Source organism: Lineus longissimus, chromosome 17 (assembly GCF_910592395.1).
Source record: "Lineus longissimus chromosome 17, tnLinLong1.2, whole genome shotgun sequence".
In the NCBI taxonomy this organism is placed as follows: Eukaryota; Metazoa; Nemertea; class Pilidiophora; order Heteronemertea; family Lineidae; genus Lineus; species Lineus longissimus.
Window position 1 is genome coordinate 12,270,928 of NC_088324.1, and position 26,864 is coordinate 12,297,791.

General features: G+C 39.3%; 2 protein-coding genes across 3 annotated transcripts; both read left to right on the forward strand.

Moving 5' to 3' along the window:
* Positions 1-516: 516 nt before the first annotated feature.
* LOC135501080 (uncharacterized) lies at positions 517-3,502 on the forward strand. The gene is made up of 3 exons (XM_064792838.1): positions 517-1,232; positions 1,563-1,740; positions 2,885-3,502. Exons 1-3 carry the CDS (start codon positions 913-915, stop codon positions 3,095-3,097), a joined length of 711 nt encoding a protein of 236 aa, XP_064648908.1. The 5' UTR covers positions 517-912; the 3' UTR covers positions 3,098-3,502.
* Positions 3,503-8,564: 5,062 nt separating this feature from the next.
* Positions 8,565-26,864, forward strand: LOC135501063 (synaptogenesis protein syg-2-like). Of its 2 annotated transcripts, none has more exons than XM_064792796.1 (20): positions 8,565-8,734; positions 9,996-10,062; positions 10,635-10,964; positions 11,791-12,129; positions 13,640-13,888; positions 14,698-14,970; positions 16,424-16,750; positions 17,101-17,373; positions 18,363-18,692; positions 19,463-19,783; positions 20,612-20,875; positions 21,595-21,885; positions 22,204-22,581; positions 22,783-22,801; positions 23,183-23,268; positions 23,625-23,693; positions 24,078-24,200; positions 24,566-24,649; positions 24,823-25,013; positions 25,437-26,864. In XM_064792796.1, exons 2-20 carry the CDS (start codon positions 9,996-9,998, stop codon positions 25,632-25,634), a joined length of 4,212 nt encoding a protein of 1,403 aa, XP_064648866.1. In that variant the 5' UTR covers positions 8,565-8,734; the 3' UTR covers positions 25,635-26,864. The 2 variants fall into 2 exon arrangements, with proteins under 2 accessions (XP_064648866.1, XP_064648867.1); XM_064792797.1 differs by having other exon boundaries at positions 24,826-25,013.

Genomic DNA, 26,864 nt, shown 5'->3' on the forward strand with positions numbered 1-26,864 from the left:
ATCCTAACACGATATTTCTCGTGACCAGGAAAGTCAATTTCCGTGCCCATGACATGACAAAAGGACTTTTTTCATTATCTGCAATACCGCGTATTTGAATATTGACCCGGCTCTTGACCTTTCTTTTGGAGTAAAAAAATAATGGAACAATTTCCAGGCAATATATTTTGCCTTACCATGAAAAGTGTCTGGTTCCCGACGTCCTTTCTTTCCTATTGATTTGGGCCTTATTATCTGAAACAATATCAAAACATATTGACTCTAAATTCCTCAAAGTTATTGGAGACGCTCGGCCTTGCCCCACTGACCCATTTCATGACACTAGGACAAGAGTTCTCGGTGTAATCAGCTCAACCGCAGACCTATTTTATTTAAAGACAACTCTCTCTGAAACTAGAGAATAAATCATTTTATCAAAATTTATCATTGATGTTATTTTATTTCAAAACGAGTTGCGAAATATTTATCGTACTAGCAAATATCCCACCAGCGCCACCTGAGCATCGCGTGGCACAGACCGGGGAAATTCCCGGTATCTGAAATTCCGTGAAAGCAATTCCATGTAGCCGGAGACACTGTACGACCACAACCTGCTAGCCAATCATAACGTAATAATGAAACGGAGTATTTCCGTGAAATTTGGAAGGAAGGGGCAATTTGGCAGACATTTTGTGCATTTGTCCTCAAGCTGGCTTTCCTATTGCAGAGAACGCCCAGATCTTATCTCTTTGTGACGATTTGTCTCGAGCACCAGCCCGAGGTACTACCTCGAATACTCCATCCTTTCCAATTTCCACAGTATATTTCTCTATTTGCTTCCTACAAAGCATACGACTGTAGGCTAGCCGTTACTAAAGCCGCATTTCTGTCGAATTTGTGCTCTATCTCTGGAGGAACCCCTGTTAATTCCTCATGATTCAGGGACGGATGGCCAATGCCGGACTCCACTGCCAGGTCACACCAGTCATAGGCGAAAGTTACCCGGTCATCTCCGGAATCCTTGGCCAAGCCATGGAGCCAAGCACGAGCCAGTGGCAATTTCCCGGAGCAATGATGTCTCCGAACCACCCCGGAATATCCCCAACACCCCACGCCCAAGGCGCAATGAAGATGGAGGCGTGCGCCAGGAGCAATGGCATCCAGCGTCTGCGCCCTGGGGACGTTCTTTACAGTAAGAAGAGAATCGACCTTAGCTTCCACCCTGACTACGAGACGGATAGAAAAGTTATCAGGTTAGAAACTATTATATCCATGTTTAAAATTGGATCATGTGGATTGAAATCATGTCTGCCATTACTGTTCAACTTCGAGACAACCTTTGGCGCATGCGGATTACATGCCTGCCAATAATTTTCAACTTGAAAGGCAGTTGGCTCCTGAAGACTATCACTTTTTAGCTTCATGCTTTGACTTTACATTCAGCAGGCCATGTGGGGAAAGACTATAGCGAAAATTGGCTCCGCATTATTCCAATAGGAACAAGATGTTTGGGCATCTAGCATACTGTGCTCAGCTGGCTTATAACTTTCTTCTAAATGCAGCTTTGTGGTTTATTGCTTCAGTTTCGAGACCACCATACAAGAGATCCTAGAACAAGGAAAGAGTCCTGATCAGCTTCCTCTAATCGAAGTGATGCAGGTCCAGGTCGGCAAGACGGTAGAGCACTGGGTCCTTAATGGGAATAAGAGACTTTATCTTTACAAGAAGCTGGAGAAGTATGGCCTGCTTCAAGAGATACCGGTAAGAATGTCAGAAAGTAATTCGCTTACACCTGAGCCAGAAAACTTCTACTTCAAAATTCAAGAGAAAGAGTGTAGACGACGTGGCCGTCGAAGTTCCTAGTAATCGAAATGTTCCGAAACCAAAAAAGGCACAAGACATGAAAATTAAAAAAACTTTTGAAAGAAATATCAAACAAATGTAGGTCAATTTCGTTGTAATAGCAGGCGGGAATAACTAACGACATACGATACGAGGAATTGAACGGGGCAAATGCATGTCAACATAATTCGGGTATTTCCATTGCTAAAATGTTTTTGTAAATTACCCGGCAAAATATATCTCTTTAATTTCTTATGAATACAGACATCACTGAGTCTGGGTTTTTTCTGACCACCACGAGAGCATACACAAACTACTCTTTTGTGACTGCATTTGGCTGCTCTCTCGAATGAATGCATTACTATGCAGCAAAAGGCTCGAAATTGCACCAAATGCATCATTATAACGAAATTCATCTTTACATACATATCTCTTACATATTTGTCACTTTTTCAATATGGCCACTACGGCAGCCATCTTATCACATGAAGCGGGATATCTGCATCCAACTGAATATTAAATGCCACTTGTTAAAAACAGCTGTTCCATCTGTATTCGATTTGACCAACCCCACTTACATGCGACAGCCTCCAAAGGAACGTTCGTTAGCCAAAAAACGTAGACATCAAGAAGTGAGTTGAACACTATTTCATGATTTATACACTGCTGCTGCACACAACACTCATACTACCCAAATGGCACATGTCATCCACTGTACAGTGGCTATACAACCATGTCAATTGCATTTAATGCCCGAGGCTGCTGAGGTCGGTTGTTATACATAATGTGTAGGCCCTATTGGGGCCTGTGATACCGCATAGTGTCTAAGCGACTTGCCGATTCATCTCATATTTTGTGGCTCGTTCGGGAGTGATCAGTGAAGAGTTTCTTCTGATAACCAGGGCGACACTTTTTCAAAGTATGATATCAGTCAATATGGTCAACTTTGGTCCACAATGGCCCTATAAAAGCGCCTGCATCATTGCTGTCAGTATTGTAGGAGTTTTCGACCAGATGAAGGACCCATCTTTAGGTTTACAATCTGTTTTCTTTCCTATTACAGGTTCAGGTCATTCCTTTCGATCAAAACATCTACAATGATAGAAAGATCTTCTCGACCTTGAACAGAGGTATATCCATCGGGATCCAACTCCGTGCCAGTGAGTTCGCCTTCGATAGGAGATTGGACATTCTGTGTCAGAGATGGAGAAGCAGGCGAAGAGAAACCAAACCGGGCTTGTTGAAAATGAGTTTGCAGCAAGCGATGCAGAGTTAAAACAGGGACAATGAGAGACATAATGAAAGAGCTCATAAGACGGACAATCTGTAGAGAAAATAATTTATCCGACAAAGGGAATATTTGGAGAGGACGATGTTTGTCTAAGAAGATGTATATAAAGACAATCACGAACAATCTCAAAATGTCCTCGTTGCGAAATGGTCAAGGGTTTTGGGGGAAGGGTTTACAAACTTACCAACATTTGCCTCCATTTTGTTTTTTTCAGGGAGGACTTGATTTTCGATTTTTGCATCCGGTGGATTTGGAAATGGCTCAAGACTGTGTTATGATGAAGGCTTCTTGTGGCTTTCTCGCGATTTGACCTTTTTGTCAAACTTTGTAACATGTATGATGCAGATAGAGGAATGTTTTGGAGATCATTCAATTACATGCTATACTTCACTGTGTTTGTTATTCTGTATCATCCATTTTAGTTCATCATTTCGCTCCTCGGTGGCCAAACCTGCTTCCTTCAGTCCTGCCACCTATAGGAGGCGACGCATGAACTAATATTATTTCGTGCAATCGAAATGATTTTCTGGATTAACACTATAAAGGATGCCCGCGACGCTCTGATTTAGCTCTATGAAAGGCTTTTGAAATTTTCCTTTACTATCACATCAAACACTGTCGTAGCTGGAGTTTTTCTTTCTTCATAGACTCTATAGAATAGGCCTATATAAAAGACAAATTTATTATCGGTGAACTACTTCTATTATCCCGAACATCTCAGGAAAATTAAGTGCTTCGTTCGAAATACAAATAACTGGGACAACTTTGCAAGTGACCGTGTTAATCACTATATCGCGTGGTTTCGTGGTAGTTGGGTCAGATTCCTCGTATAAAACATGTGGTATAATAATTGACTGAAAAAAAGATGTTGGGTATTATGACATCACGAATTGGGTTGGACGATGGTAAAGGCCAGAACTGAGTCATGGCTACACTGGAAAGGTCGAGTGGAGCCCGATCAGTCAGTGTGAGTGAGCGTTCATATTCGATTACTTGGTGCCTTTTCTACTATATGTATTGGTTAGAAGAATTCCGGTGTAACGGCTGTGGTAGTTCACCATGTTTCAGTGTTTCCATACAATGATGACACCTAGACGGACCATGACTTTTAATTTGGGAGAAACGAAGAAAAACGTGTCAATGTATCTTTTCAGCGTTTCCAAACAATGAGGGGAAACACTCAAACGCGGAAAAATCTCTCATGAGTGACAGTATTGTCATCTGCTGGTGGTAGTATATACCAAAGTTCTGACAGTCATCAATGCAAGTAATTTTTCTCGGTCGACTGTTATTTGAATAACTGTCATGTCATGCATGCATTATGAACAGACTGCCAGCCAGAAAGAAGTCCATCTATCCTTAATCAATGGACTCCCCGTAATCCCAGCTAGATCTCTAATAACCAATTATCACCCATTGATTGGCTGAGGCGAGGGCGGGATGAGGTGTCTCGATAACGCTACCCATCCACTCTCGAAGACGTCATGATCGACTTCTGTCTTCACGTAAAAAAAGAAGCTGTCACAACAACAGAAATTAATACGTAATAATTAATTTTATTAAACAACTATTTAACAATCTTCGACTAAATATTGAAAGAGCCCTTTTGCACCTAAACATGCTAATTGACCACAACATCGAAAACTGCTTTCATCAACAACATTAACAAGGTAAACTATTATGTGGTAACAGAACTAGAGACCAAACATCACTAATTTATGTCCAAAAGGAAACCCATCAGAGAAAAGTGCCAAAAAATCTTCATCTGTTTTGATCATCGGTACCATGGGTGGGCATATTTATTGCCAATATTGATAAAAAAACAACACTACAACGTTGTAAAGACGACGTTTCAGATATTTTGAATCCTTTTTCAAAGTCTAATGTACAGACAGGAAATATATGTTTATATATAAGTACAACAGAAGACGTGAGGATGATGACGGACGTGTGAAACCAGAATGATTAAATTCTGCACGAAAAACGCGGATTTCAATAAAAACAACAATATCGGAGGCTATAGCTTACAATATGATATTCCAGAATTTAAAAGGTTCTTATCCCTGTTTTATGGATTTTCCCCCATATATCTCATTAAAAGGGAGTGTGAAACCATGAGAGTCAGGATGCGTGCACCTAATCAGCCACGATTCTGTCTCATTAGGCATGCCACCACTGAGCCCTTCATATGCTAGGCTATAGTCCAATGAAAAAATATACTTTAAGTCACATCAGTTCTAAATCAGACACAAGTCGTTTGACTTTAATCTTCTGTTCATTTGATTTATCTGGGGTTGTACTGTATTCCCCGAACTCATCCTTTACTCCGTGCCCCTTTGGGACAGACCGACTCTGCGCTTCCCTGGCTTGGTCTGCATCCGATGAGGACGCCATTTTGAATTCCTTGGTTTGGAACTTTTCTTCCTTCCGTTGAAGTGCTTCAGCGGCTTTTGACATCCTTGGTTAACGGAATAGTTTCATCTGAAATACACAAAAATCTAAATGAAATAATGAAAAACACTTAAACTACAATAAATTTGCGTAATCTATATTTCTTCCATGGTGGTTTGGAGTTCCAAGATGACGCCATCGTCAGAAGATGACGCCATTCACCGCTTCCCAAGCAGGATTCGTTAAGACGATCTGTCTGCAGCCAATAAGACGCCAGCCATCTATGATTGGTTAGCAATAGGAAGCAGGTCTGGATTGAGGGCGTCTAATTGGCCAAGGTAACAAACCGGAAGTCATTAAAATCCTCCGCGGGGAAAGTTGTTAATTGCCTGCTCCTTTTTTGTGATGGAGACATTGGGCGATATGAATAAAGACTAGCAAATGCTTTTACTTCAATTCTGTACAGAAAGGCCTAGTGTAAATGTACATAAAGTTTTAGATAAAAGCATTTGCTAGTCTTTATTCATATCACCCAATATCATGATGTGAACCTGAAAACTTGGGTGAAAATTTCTGAAAAAAAGTGTTAAAGTCTGAAAGTTATTATTATGAGCATGCAAGGTTGAGTGAAGATTGGCATGTTTTTATGTCAACGGATATTCTCGAAATGGGCCAACGAAACGACCTGATTGGACAGTGTCGGCCATCATTGGCAAACAGCAGCGGGAATGGGGGCTGTTTGCATGTCTGATGCAGGAGCCAGTGCATGTGAAGTGTTGGCTGTGGCGGAGATCTAGTTCGCCCAAACTTTGACCATGATTCTCGCACTACCTCCATCCAGATACGCGGTTTGCCGGCCATCTATTATGATATTGATCCGATCAATCTCAATCAATTTTTATTGAATCTCGGCCTTGCCAATCAACGCTAATTAGTTCGCATTGGTGATATTGAGTTTGATATACTCAGGCTGTCCACTGTAGCTAGATGGTTCGCGTATAAATGTGCCAGGGATTTAGATCTATACACATTTAATCAACTTACGGGGCATCATACTTCCTTCATGGGGGAGTGACTAAAACACAGTGTTTCAAAGGCTCAAGAACCTTTCAAGCTGCGCATTTTCGGCGTTCTAAACTATGTGGTCAATATATGTAATCTAGAAGGCAACATTTTCAATATTTATCAGACAACACCACAATAATTATCATCTATTATTGACAAACCACTAATGAGTTGACATTGTAACCAGGAATCCATTTGGTAAGGAAGACCGCATTGTTGTTGGAGGACTTGATGTAGAGTTATGCAAGGACTGCTCCGGAAAAACCTACCTCAAACATGTTCGTGTTGACATTTATGTTGGGTCGATGAAGCCGGCTCTGACAGTATGGTGTGCGAACACGTTTTACTTTCAATATGTATTTTTCACGGTGAAATATCAACACAGTAATCAGACATGCATGCTATTGAAAAATACATTCCATGTAGTGATTGGTAGTCGCGGACGAAGTAGTTGCTGTTTCGCAACCTCTCTGGTGTACGCTCCGGAAGCAGTTGATCGACCACGTCTACTACATGTATATGACGGATTAGGACGACTAATGGACAGCCTCGGGAGTGTTCTAGTGTTAGTCACAGTCGCGTTGTCAATGTTCCATTTGATATTCCTCTTTAACCTAATCGTGATTTATGGTCTTTGCCGTCTATAGCCATCTAACTTTGTCTGTCACTCATTGACCAGGACTATTCTCCGGGATGGCGGGGCCTCCACATCGACTATCACGCCGGCTTCGGTTAAACGCATTCGGATGTACCACAATAAAATAAGTAAACGAAAATATTGATTTAGATTTAGTTTCTGCCTCTATATAATTGATGGTTAAAACATTTTAATTGATCGGACAGCCCAGCACATGAAGTGTTGCCAGTGTAAAAGTGCTTTGGTGAATCACTCATACATGAAAATGTTTCATTTGTGCAAAGCTTGAAATTTAAAGGGACTACATGTATAATGCGGGGACGAAACCATAAGTTTATTTCATGATTTGCGTTTGAAAGGGTTTGGCTGCGTTTCAGTGGTGCGCGAATTCAAATGTTGCGTACGGGAAGAGGTCAAATCTCAGGATCAGTCTACGATCCAGACCAGGAATATGTAATTGATATCAGTTCCCGCGTAATCTGATGGCCTCGGTTTGGTTTACGCTGAGTGGCATATCTGCTTACAAGCAGGCCAGACTCTAATTAGGACACGCTCAATATAGCCATTCCGGGATAGAGAGGCATCCGTGATGACTCGGGAAACACTAAGAAATATTACACCAGTCAGATAAGTTGAGCACTTTGAGGAGGAGGAGAAACGGAAAGTCTCAACCACTGCAAGGGAAATATCGTCGATTACTTACATGCGTCTTTGCCCAGAACAACAAGTTGGCGAGTGAATATTCCAGGAAGTCGACCGAGCAGCGCAGCAATCAATCTAGCCGTGGTTTTGTAAACTGTTGCATTCGGCTTGTGATGTAGATGAAGCTATTTTTGCTTGTTTAGGCAATTCTAATGTCATGGTTACACACATCAAGCAGTGATCCCGCTTTGGCTGCGCGTTCAAGGGATTTGCGTAAAAAACTATGCTAGGGGAGTGTAATTTAGAAGAGACGGGTGATGGGGTGATGGGGTGATGGGGATGGGCGGGAGGGGACAAACTGTAACTTCCTTCCTGAACCATGATTTTTTAAGCTTACTTGCAAGGCTAAAGTTTATATATAAAACACGAATCCGTCGCATAACTTATCACAATCTGTAGTTGGAGAATTATCTTATTATATAACTTCTCTCCAAGATGGTGAAAATGGTTTTTAATTGCAGGAAAGATTTAGTTTTTTAAGCACCCCCGCCCTCATACATTCGGCCGCACTGTCCAGTTGGTGAGGGAGTCGTTGCTAATTTCTTGCGGACAATTATCACCGGTTGTGGGAGATGGATTGCGCCTTTTTCCTCAAATTTGACGGAATACCACAACGTCATCTGATGTTGATAAATTGAACTGAAAACCAGGAAGTAAAGCATGGCCTAGATGGATTTTGATATTTAGTTTTGACTTTTCATACGAGGAACAATTCGATAAGAAGTGACAACAAAATATAAAGATATGTGACCATTTGCATGAACCGATTCTGAATCCGTCCAAAACGTCAACTTTTCGTTTAGATATTTACAGATTTCTTTGCGAAGGTATTTATCAATCTTATCTGTCATGATATTCTTAGTCATCTGTAGTTTATGGTCTGCATACCTCACATTCACTTTGCTATATATAGCACAATGTAAATCTACCCGAATGCCCGAATGTGTGTTGCCTCGGGCAAGTTGTCTCACTAGTCTTTGGTTTGTGTTAGAGCCTTGAGTGTTAAAAGACAACAACCGTTAGTCCCTTATCTATAAATGAAAACATTGTTTTGTTAATCTAGTGATTATTGGAGGAAGCTACATTTTTGGTTTAATCTGTAGGCCTATGATGACCAGACAAGTATATAAATGGGCATTGTTGAAATATGCTTGTTGTTCACGCAAAAAGGATTCCATCAATAGATCAATGGAAGATGATTAAAGTGTCATTAAACTATGATAATTACTTCTTGAAAAAGGAATGAAACCTACCTGGAATTTTCAAGCCATCTCAAAAACTACCTTACCTTAAATCATTCAACTTAGAGATCAGTTGAGAACTGTTTTCTCAATGACTTAAAGGGACTATCGGCAGGAGCGGGGGGGGGGGGGGGGGGGGGGTAGAAAGGGCACAAGGTAATGTTGATTCACCACAAAATATATCCCTCATACTAGCATGATAAGTTTTGAGGTATTGAGAGATGTGAGAGACCCCTATTGGCGACTTTGGACAACTTTATCTTCCCTTCCTAGCTACTGCCTATAGTCCCGTTAATTGTTGCAAAGATGAAGGATACAGTAGAACCGGCCTCTCTATCAGGGACACCCTTGGGATTGACAGTTGCTGTCATTAATAGAGAGGTGTCCTGATTAGGGAGGTCAAATTGAAGGGAAACAACCAATTCAGGACCAAACCTAGTGCCCTTAATAGAGAGGGTGTCCTTCATAGAGAGGTGTCTGCTAAGAGAGGTTCCACTGTATTATGATTGGTCAACACTAACAGATTTTGTTGAAATGAATTGTGATAAGGTTGTCTTAGTGGCTGTAAGAAGAAGGAGCTACTGAAAGTTGCAAGTGGTGTAAGTGGATGGTAAAATCATAAATATTCATTAGCTTGGCGGTGACAGGTGCAACGAATCACCAGCCTTGCTTTCATCTTTCAGGGTCCAAATCTTTACCTTCTGAACCATAAGAGGTACCCCACCCTTTATAGAACAGTAATTGTGTTTTTCTCTTTGCATTTAATTGCATTAATAAAGAGTCAGAAGAGACTATCTAAGTTTGGTTTATTTATTCTTGATAATTTTTTTCATATTTGTCTCTACAGATGATGGTGCCACTACTCCTCTTGATCGTCGCCATGACAACTCTTCCTCCCTCTATTAATGGAATTGGTAAGTTAATATAGGAAGTCTGGGCTGACTTTTCAATTTCAAATCTCAGCATCAATGTCATCTTGAGACACAATCTTTAACTTTGTATTTAGTTCATATGTATTTACACAATTGGACATTTTCAAATTCAATTACAAATTTTAAACTTTCAAGAAGCTGCATTGACCTTTAAGATGGGGGTTGCACTTATTAGGGTAGGATACAAAAGTTTTAATTACAGATGGATGCATTCGACTGACTGATATTTTGTGTCAACGAATACACTCATACAGATTGTTGATAATCACATGATTTCATAATCCTGTGTGCCTAAAGTTTTTTATTTCCATACTTGTATCATGATGGCCTGTAATTATATTTATACATATATATTTATATTTATACTTTTTTCCACATCGAAGGTTAAAATTCACACAATTCTGATGGGCTTCATTTTGGAAATAAGCGAATCACTTTTTGGATGTTATCGTATCCCTTGATGGGTCAATATGATTCTTCTTGGCTCTTAGAAAGTCAGAAAGAATGCACATTTCTTCGATCACACCAACTAAAAAACTGAATTTTTCTTGCAGTGCCACCCAAGACTCCAGTGTTAAGTGGATTTGAACCTGCTGCGATTGGATCATCATATCGGGAACTGGTCTGTGATGCTTCTCAACCTGATGCTGGCACTATAACATACAAATGGTACAAGTTTTCCACTGGTGTAAATGGTGAGAACTGGGAACCTAAAGGACCAATTGGTACAAGCCAGAAGTATGTCTTCAGTCCAGTGACAGAGAGGAAAGTGTTCCACACAGGTAATCCTGAGGAGCCAGTCAGTGGGAAGTACTTATGCCGAGCATCAAATGATGCAGGAACAAGAGACAGTGAATGGGGAGATCTAAATGTCTACACACCATGTAAGTTTGTTTCAATCCCCTATTTAAAGAATCAAAAATTTAAATCTTGGTAGTCTCTGCCTACTTTTAAACTGCATGCCACCTCGTCGTCATACTAGCAATCTCATACTTCCTCAAGGTCCAGAGATATGTTTAGTCACCAGTGTGTAGTGCAGATCCAAGAAGTGGTGTTGTCCAACATTATGCTTTTTGTCCAGGCCCAGCACTAGTACAAAATTATTTCTTCCATTTTTGCTCCTTGACAAATAATTAGCGCCTGGACATATCCATGGGATTGGTAATGGTTTTACTGTTTGAGCATCCGGTCAGATTTTGTTGTCAACCTGGGCAAAATGACTTAAATGCATTAAAACAACGTCACATTATCCAACTGAAGAAATTTGGTATGGAGAACACTACGTGATACATGGTGGTGTCGTAGTCACAATTGCAGACTCCTGACAAACAAAAGGTGGATTCAAATTCTTTTTTAGCTCAGAGGTCAGTGGTTTAATGATGTGCAAAGTAGTCATGCTTCTTATCGTCCAAGAAGTCTCCAGGATGCTGAAGTGCTTTGAGGAAGGATTTTTTTTCAAAAAATGATTTGTAAAACTGTGACCACTTCTTCATTAGTTTCAGAGATTGTTCTCTGATCTGAATTATAGAGGCTATTAGCCTATACATAACAGTAGAGAACAATTTGAAGCTTCCCCAATCATATTTGACTCCTCTGCCTTTTTCCCTTCGGAGATACCAATTAGGTTGATGATGATTGATTGTACTGCTTTGCCATGCATTAAACATGAATTTGTTCAAAAGGTTTTAATGGTACTTTGTTCTGTTTCAGGTTCTCTGTATACTGTGAGTGTTTCACCACCAAAACCTGCCATTGGATCTACGTTCACTCTCAACTGTGACATACCAAATCCAAGTGGGCTGACTGTGAATTTGGTAAAGAGGGCTGATACTTCATCTGAAGCAACAGATGTAGCAGCGGCCAACAGCAAGGGATGTCATGCTCCAAGTAACCCACGCTACAGTTGGAGCAGTTGCAGTCCTCCAAGCATCTCATCCCCGACCTTCAACCTCCAGGTCACCAATGCTCAGCCTGAAGATTTTGCATACTGGATTTGTAAGGATATTGGCCTCAGCTGTGACAGTAATCCAGTCAAACCAGTTGTACAAGGTAAGATGACCATGGAGATGAAATTAACAAACAATCTAATCTTCAGGTAAAATGATGCAGCTTACTTCATATTTCTCTAAATAAACTATTATCAAGTTATATTTTTACCAAATCTAAATTAAAATCATCATCTTTAGAAATAAGAAGATTAGTGATAGAATTACTGGTGTCCATCATAATATTTCAAGAGTTAGTTTATGGTCTTTTTCAAATGCATCAGAAATGTTCACAAATAATGTCAGATTAAAAAACTATATGTTTTTGTAGACCTGTGATAGTGTAAAATGTGATGCATAATACAAGGCAAGGATGGCACAACATCAAATCGACTTGAAGTTCCTTCTTATTTTAGGACACCCAGACAATCCTCAAATCTCTTTGATTCCCCTTGGGAGCATCACTCAATCTTACGATCCTAATGGATGAATGAGGATTTTTACTAAACATGAAAATGACTAGATATTAATCCTTGTTTGAGAAGCACTCCAAGTCATGCCCAAAACCACTTCTCTCTATACAAGTGATAAATTGCCAATTTGAACAGTTCAACTTAACAAATCATATCACCCACTAATGTGATACTCATACATCAATGATTCTAATTCTCTTGCTGTTCATTCTTGTTTAGTACGACCAGGGATACCACAAATCTTTGGTTTCCCCTCTGGATCATGCAGTTATTGTCTGTAAAATATGCTGCCTAAATAACTAGAGATACCTATGAATTATCACCCCCGTAATGACGGCTATAATAAGCTCATTGACACAATAATCCATTATTTTTCCAGCACCCCCAGGCAAACTTCAAATTACTGGTTTCCCTTCTGGACCAGCTATTGCAGGAACCCGGCTGTTTTTGAAGTGCGTTGTTTCGCCAAATTGAATTAACTCTCATATAGTGATGGCTATGATAAGCAAATTCTCTTCATTTGACACGATATCCATTGTATTGTATATTTCTGGCACCCCGGGCAAACCTCAAATTACTAGTTTCCCTTCGCACCCTGATTAATTGCAGGGTGCGACTCAGTCCTTGGTGTGTTGTTTAACCTGCTTGAGATACCTGAATATACACTGACATTTCAACACCCATACAATGGTGGCTTTAATAAGCTATAATTGACATGATAATCAATCATATTTCAGCAATCCCAGGCACACCTCAAATCACTAGTTTCCCTTCGCACCTTGATTAATTGCAGGGTACGACTCAGTCCACAGTGTGTTGTTTAACCAGCTTGAGATACCTGAATGCAAACTGACAGTTTTACACCAATACAATTGTGGCTTTAACAAGCTAATTGACATGATAATGAATTATATTTCAGCAATCCCTGGCACACCTCAAATCACTAGTTTCTCTTCGAGCCTTGATTAATTGCAGGGTGCGACTCAGTCCACAGTGTGTTGTTTAACCGGCTTGAGATACCTGAATGCAAACTGACAGTTGTACACCCATACAATACTGGCTTCAATAAGCTAATTGACATGATAATCCATTCTATTCCAGCACACCCAGGCACACCTCAGATCACTGGTTTCCCTTCTGGACCAGTTACTGTAGGAACTCAGCTGAATCTAAAGTGTGTTGCCTCACCACCTGGTGACACCTATGACTGGTACAAAGATGGTACCAAAGTGACAACATCCTTAAGCTACGACTTCCAAGTTACAAAGGAAAGTGCTGGGGTCTACAAATGTGTCGCAAGGAATGATGTGGGGTCTGCAAGTAGCACAGACAAGACACTTGTTGTTTATTGTAAGTAAGAATTTCTTTCACATTAATGGTACCAAAATGACAACAATTTCTTAGTTTCAAAGGAATGTGCTGTGTCTGTAAAGGCATTGGGAGAAATAATGTATGGACTGCAACAACAGTGACAAGACATTTGTGGATTATTGTAATTATCAGTGTTTTCCAGAATGTGTTTTTTCTGAAGAGGACCACTGCCATCTCAATGTCATGTTGTTAAGTACACTATAAGAAATACAGAAGAATTCCTTTCATAAAAGTTGGATGGTTGTGCTTCTAAAGAGATGAATTTAATTGGACCAGAATAACAAGGCCTCTTTTCTCTCAGTACACTAAGAAAACATTGCAAATGTCATTCCATGTCCGTGTGGCTTCTAAATTGCTTTAGAACTGTTGCCAGATATGACCCGTTTGTAATTCCCTCAGGTTAATTTAAAATGAGTGGGAGGGTCAATGGTCAAGGGAATAATCTTTGAAAAAAGCAAACTTGTCAGAAAGATACTGATAGGAATATGACTAAGTTCCATGACTAAAATACCATGAGAAATTTGAATACGGAGATTTAAAAGAGTCACAGATAATTTGAGTGATACAGAAGTCCAAGCTTGCAGCAATTTCATCATTCTTCTTGTGTGCAAAATTGTCTTGGAACATCTTCAATATTTTCTTCAAGAGATTTCTTTATGTGGATATCAAGTGGTACATGTACATACATGTATATGATATAACATTATGTAAATGAAGGACCATTGAGGTCACCCTTATCTCTGTACTGGTTGTCCATATATCTCAGTGTTTAATATTTGTCTTTTCAGATAAGCCTGGTTCTGTTGTTGTCTCATCTGGGAAGACCTCATCACATGTTGGTGAGAAAGACAAGTTCACATGCACAGTGTCTGGAGGCAACCCGACACCCACTGTGAAGCTCTACTTCAAGAGGTCAGGTGGTACACCAGTGGAGGTCACCCAAGGCCAGGACAGGGTCATGGCCAAAGAAGATAACCAGGCTGAGTACTACTGTGAGGCGAAGATCACTGGATATCCTGCCTTTGATTTGACTTCAAGTAGGAAGACATATAATGTAACCTGTAAGTACTTCTTTGGCGATTCTTATTACTATGCAATCAAACTGTCACTTAGGCCAAATGGTGTTATCACAATGAAAAATGAGGAGATGATGTCATGGTACAGTATGTGGCTTCATAACTATCAGTATCAAGACTCGGGATTAAACTGTTTTGAAAATTTCTTATGATTGTGGTGGGAATATAGATAGTCTAAGATTTATATTTTTAGAAAATGACCGTATTAGATGTGAATTTCAAAATTGGTGGGCTTAATGTTTGTTTTACTCAATAAGTCCAACCATCAATGAACATGTAGACAGCTTCCTCTGAAGATATGATTTTGAAAGCTAATTTCATGTACTAATCGGGAAGCCACTTCTGCATTGCCTGATACTGATAGCCACATTATAGAAAGGGAATACCTACATATACTTATGTACATCGACTAGACTTGATTAGTAATAATATCACGTTGGGACACTTCCTTGTTCATTTGGAGCCACGAGCTTTAGAAATTGGCTGAAAAGACTGGCCTAGTTTGAAGCCGATAAGAATGTGGACACTAGAAATGTCTTGTGACGACTGCAAAGAAAATTTATTTATTTTTGAAAATGGACAGGCTTAATTGATAAATGGAATTTGTGCTCATATGAAATATTCCTCAGTGAATTGTAAATGTTCATCCAGCGAGCCTTGGGGGAAAAAATTTGCAGGACAGTAGAATAACAAAGTTTTAAGATATGCTGGCAGTTGTGATAAGTATTAACCCTTTGGCTACCTTAGGGTTTTGGCAGAGTACTGTACCCTTGGTCCATACCCAGTACTGACCGGGCAGCCTAGATCCCAACTTGGCTTTTGAAAAGTGTCATTGTAAGATAGCGAGCACTTCCCAATCTTAGGTGGAGGAATTGAGAAGATTGTTTGTGCCTTTGTAGACCTATTGTCAGTCAGGAGAGATAACGAGACAGGAATAGTATAGGGTGCCAGAGAGAATACAAGTTAAGGCCACAGCAACCTCGTGGCATCTTAAGGTTTACATAAGACTTCCATCTGTTCTGATTTATGCAAGACATTCTACACAAAATCAATGTGTGCTCTTTTATAAACTATAATATATAATATTATGCATCTACAACCAGAAACCGTTATGATGCTGTTAACCTGTGCTGATGATGAGAACAAGTAGCCTATTCGTTCAACTGTTTTTACTTATGTGACTTTCTGAACTGTATCAATGTGAGAAGCGTATCCCCAACGAGGAACAATGTGTGATACCTGTCATTAAATATTTATGCTGACCTCTGAGAAAAAAACACTTTATAGAAAAGTGGCTAATAGAAGTCGCGTGTGCTTTCTCTTGTTTTCTACTCAATTTCCTACTTAATAAGGAAAGCAGGATATTCCTATAATATTTCAGCATGCATTTTATACTGCTTTAGTTCAAAATTTACTGATTCCTTATCTCTTATTTCAGTTGCAAACACCAAGGTTTCCTTTCTGAACAATCCAACTGCTGCTGTCCAAGCGGGTCAAGTGAAGAAGTTCACATGTGAGACAGATGAGAGCAACCCTGTCACTTACATCAAATGGTATCAGTACATAGGTTCATCATGGCGAGATATCACAACAGGGATCTCCTCATCAGAAAGGAATGGGGTGTCTGGTGGGAAGATCAGGAAAAGTGAATGGTCTGTGACAGCAACCAAGGCAATGAATGGTGCAACAGTGAGGTGTACATCAACTTACTCTCTGACTGGACATGATAACACCACTAAGGCAAACACTACTTTGGATGTGAAATGTAAGTATTTATTTATCGGACTAGTATCTACTTTTTATCTGATGAAAAAATTATTGAAGAAGTTTTGGCAATCGCAATTACTACTGGTTAGGGGTTTAAGATGACTTTATCATTTACTTATGAGAACTCTTGTCTGAAATAAAAAGTAAATTTTCATTCATTGTAGAACACCTTGAGAGAGTATCCAAAAAGGTTTATCGGCTTGGTTTTGGATATAGTGTCAAAGGTGTTTAATGACAAGCAGAGCAATGTATTGAGAAACATCAACTAAATAAAAGAGCATTGAGGATATGTACCCTCACCTTTACTCTTATTTTCCATATATCTCTAGTTGATATTTGTCCCTTCAGATAAGCCTGATTCTGTTGTGGTCTCATCTGGGAAGACCTCATCATATGTTGGTGAGAAAGACAAGTTCACATGCACAGTGTCTGGAGGCAATCCAACACCCACCGTGAAGCTCTACTTCAAGAGGTCAGGTGGTACACCGGTGGAGGTCACCCAAGACCAGGACAGGGTCATGGCCAAAGAAGACAACCAGGCTGAGTACTACTGTGAGGCGAAGGTCCCTGGATATCCTGCCTTTGATATGACTTCAAGCAGAAAGACATATAATGTAACCTGTAAGTACTTCTTTGGCTATTCTTATTACTATGCAATCAAACTATCACTTAGGTCAAATGGTGTTATCACAGCGAAAATGAGGAGATGAAGTAAAGTTGCAGTATGTGGCTTCATAAACTATCAGTATCAAGACTCGAGATTATACTGTTTTGAAAATGTCTTATGACTGTGGTGGAAATATAGATACTCTAAAATTAATGTTTTTAGAAAATGACCATATTAGATGTGAATTTCAAAATGGTGGGCTTTGTTTGTTCTACTCAATAAGTCCAACCGTCAATAAAAATGTGGACAGCTTCCTCTGAAGATGTGATTTTGAAAGCTAATTTAATGTGCTGATCAGAAAGGCACTTCTGCATTGCCTGATACTGATAGCCACATTCTAGACAGGGAATACCTACATATACTTATGTATATCGACTAGACTTGATTAGTAATAATATCACGTTGGGACACTTCCTTGTTCATTTGGAGCGACGAGCTTTAGAAATTGGCTGAAAAGACTGGCCTAGTTTGAAGCGGATAAGAATGTGGACACTAGAAATGTCTTGTGACGACTGCAAAGAAAATTTATTTATTTTTGAAAATGGGCAGGCTGAATTGATAACTGGAATTTGTGCTCATATGACATATTCCTCAGTGAATTGTAAATGTTCATCCAGAGAGCCTTGGGGGAACAATATTTTTCAGGACAGTAGAATAACAAAGTTTTAAGATATGCTGGCGGTCGTGATAAGTATTAACCCTTTCGCTACCTTAGGGGTTTGGCAATGTACTGTACCCTTGGTCCACACCCGGTAATGACCAGGCAGCCTTAAGATCCCAACTTGGCTTTGGAAAAGTGTCATTGTAAGATAGTGAGCACTACCCAATCTTAGGTGGAGGAATTGAGAAGATTGTTTGTGCCTTTGACGACCTATTGTCAGTCAGGAAAGATTACGAGACAGGAATAGTTCAAAGTTAATCAATTCCTTATCTCTTATTTCAGTTTCAAACACCAAGGTTTCCTTTCTGAACAACCCGACCTCTGCTGTCCAAGTAGGGCAATTGAAGAAGTTCACATGTGAGACAGATGAGAGCAACCCTGTCACTTACATCAAATTGTATCAGCTTATAGCAGGTTCATCATGGCGAGTTATTACAACAGAGATCTCCCAATCAGAAGAAAATGGGGTATATGGTGGAAAGAACAGGACAACTGAATGGTCTGTGAGAGCAACCAAGGTTATGAATGGTGTAACAGTGAGGTGTACGTCAACTTACTCTCTGACAGGACATGAGTTCACCACTTATGCAGACACTCCTATGCATGTGAAATGTAAGTATTTGTTCATCACAGTGTCTATTTTTTAAACAAGATGAAAATACCATAAAAATGTAATTCATTTTGCAGTAATCTCAATATTTCCAGTTATGGTGTTTACATAGTTTTATTATCATTTACTCATTAATATTCTTGTCCGAATTATTAAATGTTCGTTCACTTTACAAAATGTATATAAATATGAAGCTACCATTGGAACACCTTGAGAGTACCCAAATAGGTTATCAGCTTGGTTTTGGATATACTGAGTAGTTTAAAAAAATATTTTATCACAAGCAGAGGAAAGTATTGAGATGCGAGACAGAAATAGAAATAGAAATTTAATAGGTGACATATTAAAAACAGGCAGAGAGGCTGGAGCTTTGTTGTTGCTACATGTACCACCATGAATAATAAACACCAGGCTATTACATCTTGGTACAAGGTAAATCTTCAGCTGCTTCTGATAAAAGGACTTTTGAAACTTATCTTGAGAGTACATACATGAAGTAAAGAAGATTAATGATATCTTGTATCCATAGTGTTAGGTGATCTTTATTGCCAAGATGAATCATGAACAAATAAGGACAGATGAAAATAAAGAACCCTGGTAGCCAGGATATAAAGAGATTTCAACTAACTTTCCTTCTTCTATACCAGTCCCTGAGCAATCACTTCATACTGGATATCACTCTCAATTTTAACACTGCACCGCAGAGGATTAACAACCAATGACACTGTTTCTGCTCAGTTTAGATATCAGTATATATATTTGTCTCTTTCAGTCAACCCTTCAAAGATAACGATGCTACAGCATCCATTGAAGGCAGTACATGAAGGTAAACTGATTACTATTGTATGTGAAACGGACAGTGCCAATCCGGTTGCTAACATCCAATTCCACCGGAAGAGAACAGGAGGAACCTGGGAGCAGCTGACATCAGGAATAACATCTGAGGTCAGGGCTGCAGAGTACAATGGCAAGATAAGGAAGAGTACACTGACTGTGACTGCTAATAGGTCGGACAACCATGCTGTCTTCAAGTGTGAAGTGAAGGTCGAAGGTTCATTCGAATTGAAACAAAATGTGACAGTTGATATTTACTGTGAGTACTGATTATAAATTGCATACTTGTAAAGGAAGATGTTTTTATAATGTTTGAAGCTTACCAACTTAAAATATCTAGTTTTGGGAAGTTACTATTACCATGTAAATTTTGTTGTTGGGATTTCTTTTCTCAATCTGAGTAAAGTATTGTTTTCACTTAAAACCATAGGTTGTTGCACCTCATTTGTAATTCCTCTTAACAAATGAAATGTTGTTTGATTTTGTTGCATTGCTTCCATTTTTACCCTTTTTAAGTAATAAAACTTTTCTGAAGAACCATGCAATGTTCAAATGGCTTAAGCATCATGGGGTCTTTCAGGGAATGTCATAAAAGTCAAATCATCACTTTCCTTGAGGGTCTTATATTGAACTTACAAAGTCACACGAGATTTAAACTGAAGATCTCACAGTCATGATTCCGTCCAGCAAATTCATGTAATGCTGTGCTGTCTCTTTGATAGGATTGATGTAAATTTCCCTTTTTTGACACTGACTTAATAAATTAGGTGGCTGATCACTGACAGGACCTTTACATTCTGTGTGTTGAGAGGAGTAACAATTTACGGAGGAGTAATGATTTTTTATGTTTTATGACTGACAATTTTAGAAACGTAACCTTGGTTTGACAGGTTCCATTCCTACTTGCCTGACAAATTTCGTACAATTACAGCTTACACTTTCCAAGTGTCACGAAAGTAATAACTTCTGACATTTTATGATGCGTTTAGGCATGGGCTGCACTGTCCTAAAAAGTATTTCATAGTACCGTAGTAGTTCCATAATTGGTGTCAACTAACGTCACATTTCTTTCACCTTATTTCTTTAGTTCCACCAAATATCACGATATCATCCGATCCAAAACCAGTCCAAGAAGGTGATCACTTGATGTTGACCTGTAAAGCCAGTGGCGGCAACCCAACCTCCTACACCTACAAGTGGTTCTACAAGGACAATGAAATACCAAATGAAACCTCAATGGATTACAAGATCACCAATATCCAATACAACCAGTCTGGGAAATACAGATGCCGAGCTATCAACTACTCGCCTGATGGCCAAGCTGATGGTAGCCTGGACGTTGATGTTCTGTGTAAGTTTTGCAGTTTTATTCTTGGTTTCTTTCTTGTTTTCTTTTTCAGATTTTCTCAGAGTAGAGTAATCTTATTGACAAAGTTTCACCACTTCGTCTTTTAGTGCACCAACTCGTGAGTTGACATCATGATCATCATCTTCCATTGTTAGTCGAAGGCAGGTCCCATTGACTGTAATTTTTTAGCAATTCTAAGAAATCCATTCAGGCATTGTTAGGCGGTAGTGGTGCGAACAAATTTTTTAAACGGGTCATGTGCTTCGTTATAGCTTGAGTTTGAGTGTTGAGAGAATATTAAATACTCACATGTGATAATGTCAAAATAAAAAGTGAAGATGTATTAATAATACAGTGGAACCTACTATAGCGGACACTTCTCTATTAAGGACACCCTCTCTATCGAGGACACTAGGTTTAGTCCCCGTTAGGTTGTTTCCATTCAATTAGACCTCTCTAATCAGGACACCTCTCTATTAAGGACAGCTGTTGTCAGTCCCCTGGGTGTCCTTTATAAAGAGATCTAACTTTATAAGCAGATGATGACACACATGGGAGAAGTAAACTATAGGTAATGTTTCACCTTTGCTATCTACATTTTAGATTGGGTGTTCTGCCCTTCATTTACCTAAGATTTGTTTTTAATACGGTATGTTTTTCTTACAGTGGAAAATTGGTGATTGATAAACTTGATCCTGATTCTTATTGGTAACACTTTTCAGATAAGGCGAAGTGGAACCCTAAACTTCCTGAAGTTTTTACTGTAGCGAGTAAAACCAACTCATCAATGGAGTTCATTCTCCATGTGATTGCGAATCCTTCACCTTCTAATGTCACCTGGTTCTTCCCAAATATGACAACAATCGGAGGAGCTTTTGTGGCGGCCAAAGTGAATGACACAACATACACTTTGAACAAGACGTCTGTAGCGGTTAAAGACTATGGAAACTACATAGTCAATGTGACAAATGCTATTGGAATTTCAACATTTACTTTTGAACTAGAAAAAACTGGTAAGTGGTCCCAGATACTGTGAAAAGTTGTCCATGCATCATGTATTAGTTAATTTGCTTTTGTTTTGAGAATCAGTTGGTGGTTTTCACGAAGAAAACCATAGTTCTTCATACATGTAGTTTAAAGTTAGCTTTGGTGTTATGGGACATATGGGACATATGGGACATAGATCGGATGGCACTGAAAGAGTAAAGCATCAGTTGATTGACTGATGCCCCCACAGATAGAACACTTGATGAAAGTGGGGTTGCTGGATACTAGTTCCTGAATAAGACATCATTACAAGAATGAAAATTGTAATCTGCCTCTTATTGCAGCTGTACCAAATGTCAGCTTAACAGTTGAGCGTAAGGACAACCAGGTGACCGTTTCATGGCCGAAACTTTCCAAAGAGTACACGAAGATCCAAATCAAGTTTTGCCCAATAGAAGGAGGAAGTTGTGACTATCATAATGTCTCCAACACAACAAGCCTCAAGAGTAGCTTCACGGTCAATGAGGGCTACACTTACACATATTCTATAATAATATTTGATGGAGAGGATCAAGTGTTTGTTTCTTTACCAGTGAAGGTGCCAACATCGCTCCCTATTGGAGCAATAGCTGGAGGTGTTGGAGGCTTCATCTTTTTCCTGATTATCATCGCCATTGTGTTGGCTGTGGTGTTCATCCTTAAGAAGAGACGAGCAAAGAAAGGTAAATGAATATGAACATGTACGTGTATGCCAAGTTTCATTGTGCTGAGTAGTGCAATAACATCAGGATGGCCAATTTGATTCCTAATTTTAAGCACACCACTTGTAATTGGTTCACGAACAGATCATGGGCTCAATTCATGAGACAATGCTAAACGAAACCTGGCCTTATCCTCATACATTTTCCTTTTGTCCATTTCAGAGACTGAAGTACTAACGCCGTAAGTGGATATTTCCATCGGATATCATTTCCATATTGCTTTTTTGCTATCTGAGTTTTAGAGATACCAATACCAAGCATTGAACTGTTATCGGTTAGAACCTTCAAATTGTACTGATGCACATTTGTTGAAGTCGGGACTCTTATCTTGTACAGCTGGCTTGGGGATGAATTGATTAAGATTATTAATTTCACCTTGATTTAGGCAGCAATTTTAGGGAAAAACACGCATTTGTTCAAAGTGAAGGAATTACCTTACACTGCCTTTTAGAGGTGTCGTGGGTTTTCTTACTCATATCATTCATTATTTAGAATACCTGTATCAAAAATGTATCAGATGTCTTGTTAATGGTTGATGGATATTTTACGTTTTTATAATCAGGTCGAACAACAACGGTGATGTAAGCGTGGGGCAGGTCAATCCGGGATTCAGTGATCTCGATGCGAGGCATAATGACGTGATTGATGGTGAGAGAAAAATACTTTTATGTGTTTGGTAGCTTTTTTTTCCCACAAAAAAATCCCGAAAGGGACATTACACGGTGTAAGTACCAGGCCGGCCATTACTATTGTGTAGTTATCACTCTGCCTATGCATCCCACAGTATCCAAGATAATTTAAGCCCTGTTGAACCATTTGTGATTTGAGGTGATGTTGAATGCGGCCTTCTGACCTGCCAGATGAGGGAAGCTTGCTAGTATGTAGTTAACTCTTTGATAATAAACTATGTAGTATAATAATAATACTGACCTCAGTTTCTGTGGATTATGTTTTGGCTTGGATGATGCAGACCACAGCTCAAAGAAGTGTTGTTATTGTTTCAGGGTTTAACCCGTATGAAGATTCGGTGGAAATGATACCGCCTTCTTCCAGCGTTCAGATTGAGGCCACAGGTAAGCTTATTTTGATGTGGTCGTTCTGAAAGTTCCAGTGAACGTAATACGTCCCGTGAACATACATATCCTGTTTATGTCTTCATGCTACATCGAGTATAATGTCATTGTATTTCTTAGACTTTTAAATCATTCTTTTGCAATCGGCAATTTGATAGGAATCTTGCAGTCTCAACTCCAGCTGCATCAGATTTTGAAAGGTGATGCTGGAGTTCTTCTTAACCAAGATGGGGTTGGATGGCAATGTCTATTCTTAGAGCTGTGATTGGGATGAAATGGGCTTTATAGCCCTTGGCATACCTTCTTCCCAGAGAAATGAGATTAAGGTGGATTCTAACAAATTGGATTTAAAAAAATTAGTCTACCTCTTTGAATCGGTTACAGGACGAGCAGAGTACGCAGTTGTTAAGAAGGGTGGCAAGAAACCTACCATTGGTGATGCGTATACACAAGTGGACTTCACGAAGAAGAAAGGTGGCAAAAAGGGTAGTGCTCAACCTCCACCAGGTGAGTCAAATTTATTTTATAAGTACCCCTATATCCAGAACTGCAGATACAGTTAGTGGGAACCCCAAATTAAAGGACCATGCAGTACTGAATGTCATCAAAAATATCTATTTGGCTCTCTGGTTCATATCTGGCCACATTTTACATGTAGCTGCCATTATTATTAACTGTTTGCTTCCTCTAATCAGAGTTGATACCGAGAAACTGACTTTTATTGAGAACTTTGGAGAGGATAAGTATAACACTATAGTTTTTCTTCTTACCTGTCGTGTATGACAAAATGACACCCTGATCATGAAGTACAGGTAACTAGTTGTTTGGGGGAGTTTCTCCCCACTCAAAAAATGTCCCCTTTAACCTTGCAGGACAAGCCTACGCTGAAGTTGACTTCTCCAAAAAAGCGAAGGGTAAAGGCAAAGGCAAGGCACCAGTGCCAACTGCTGACCCAGGTTAGTAATAAGATATTGTTCATTGTCTTTTTCGAAATAATTTCATATTCTCATTATAGATGGTGCTCTCAACACTGAGGCATACAAGTATAAAAGGTGCCCCCCCCCCCTCCCCCACGTTTGAGATTGGGGTTTGAGAAAGTTGACGACAGTATTTGACTCTCATTTTCCAGCAGGTGATGTCGATGCGACAGTGAGTAAGCCCAAGAAGCCTTCAAAACTACCCAAAGCTGGCAAATCAGGGCCAGATGATGCAGCAGTTTATGCCAACGTTCCAAATGGTGATGACATCACTGAGGAGAATCTATATGAAGATATCCGCAAAGATGAGCCAAAAGAGACGGGGTACAGACAGCCTAAAGAGGTGCGTACTTGCTTGAATTTGTCGACATGAGTTTGTGAGATTTCTAACTATTCTTCTCCGAGGATCCATGGGGGCTCATGGACTCACCCCTCAAGCTATATGCTTCATGCATAGAGGGAGATAGTGTCATCCAAATAATGATAGAAGAGAGGAGGCTGCTTTCTGATGGATCAAAAGTATCATACTCTGTTAAGCACCACACGAATGAGCAATTAGGTTGCAGCGACCTGAGATTATAATTGCTGCATTTGTGCGACAAACATATCCTTCATTTGCCTTAGTCTATAAAGTGTGAAACAATCAACATGACTTAAATCTTAAAAACAACCAGAACAGTACTTCAAGGCGTACTACTCGTTTTCATCGTTAGGTTTTAAGAATGAGATCTTTTTAATTCTAAACATCGACCCTCTTCATTCACAGGCATACCAAGTCGGTGTTGACGGAACGGTTTACTCCCAGGTCCACATCTCGCCGCCCAAAAATCCGGATCTGATACGAGGAAAGGAGACAATCGAGGACCCCTACGCCAGCGTGGATTTCACGTGCCAAGCTCCGACGCTGCCAGAACCAGAAGATCCAGATGATCCAAATGATCCAAGCTTCATGATGCTGCTTTAAGTTGTGCACATTTCAGTTTGTGACCTGCTTTGTGATAATAAATGCTTGTCACATATGAAAAGAAATAGAAAAAATTTTTTTGTTTGCTTCCTCGTAAATTAGTGTTTACGCCTGATCTATATCATGAATGAAGAAGGCCTGTATAGTATAACATTGTGATAATACTACATTTGTATGGATTTTTCACACTGCAATTCCATCCATGTACATTTCAAGTTACATTTTGTCTCCCTGAAATTTATATTTAACATAATGTGTTTGGATGAATTTGGAATCACCTTAGTTCGGCTGGACATCACATGATAGACATGAATTGAAATTATGATGACCTGTTAGAGGTTTTAATGCTTTTCTTCAAGGAATTGTGGTGATATGTAGCATTTTGTATCTTGGGCCTCCATTGTATGAATTAGATTTGATTGTATGATGCTTCAGTGATAACTTAAAGTTGTTAATTTTGCTTCTGAAATATGAAAGGATGGGATTATATTGTACAGTTTGTAGATATTTGTATTCAGGAAGTATTTGCATCTGAGTGTATTTCATATTTATTCTTGAAAAACCTGTGCTGGGTCACAGGTATGGGACACAAAGTGATAAAATTGTGATGGCCACAGGTAGGTGGACAAATATCTGTATGAAATGTAATCAATATTCATTGAGGTGCATTAGGGTACCGTAGTGGTTAGAGTTCCAGATTGAGAGAGCCTAGGACTGCTATTCTGCCTTTCTGATCCTTTTTTTCTTTTGACGATTTCCAAGGTTAAGTAATGAGCCTAAAGTGGTCTTAACCTGACATTCTGGTTATGGCTTTGGTTGTGTCCTTTAAACACGGCTTTGGGATGAATGGGGATTGTTATCATTACTATTACCCCCTCCGTGGAAGAAACTTGTTGGTTTTTTGTGCAAAATTGACTTCTAGCAGGAACGTGACTAACAGTCTTTGACCACTGAAAATTGTCTTTTAAAATGCAAATAGGGTTTGTACTTAAAAATTCATCTGACCATCTACAAATGATTACATGTATATATTCAGGTGATAACAGTTGTTAGATTATTTAGGTTGTTATCAATTCTTCTTAACTTTTTGAAAGTTGTTTGTAATTATTGAACTTTTTATATTTATTCAAGAATGGTGCTATTTGTACACTAGGTTGCAATATTTTGAGATGAAATTTTGACAAGAAACTTCACATGATATGCTAGATTTCTATAAATACATTGAACTAG

Coding starts and splice junctions, on each gene's coding strand:
- LOC135501063 (XM_064792796.1), top strand. CDS start 9,996: ATGATGGTGCCACTACTCCTCTTGATCGTCGCCATGACAACTCTTCCT. Junction 24,201..24,565: donor TAGTGCTCAACCTCCACCAG/GTGAGTCAAATT, acceptor TTAACCTTGCAG/GACAAGCCTACGCTGAAGTT. Junction 24,650..24,822: donor AGTGCCAACTGCTGACCCAG/GTTAGTAATAAG, acceptor CTCATTTTCCAG/CAGGTGATGTCGATGCGACA.
- LOC135501080 (XM_064792838.1), top strand. CDS start 913: ATGATTCAGGGACGGATGGCCAATGCCGGACTCCACTGCCAGGTCACA. Junction 1,233..1,562: donor ACGGATAGAAAAGTTATCAG/GTTAGAAACTAT, acceptor TTATTGCTTCAG/TTTCGAGACCACCATACAAG. Junction 1,741..2,884: donor GCCTGCTTCAAGAGATACCG/GTAAGAATGTCA, acceptor TTCCTATTACAG/GTTCAGGTCATTCCTTTCGA.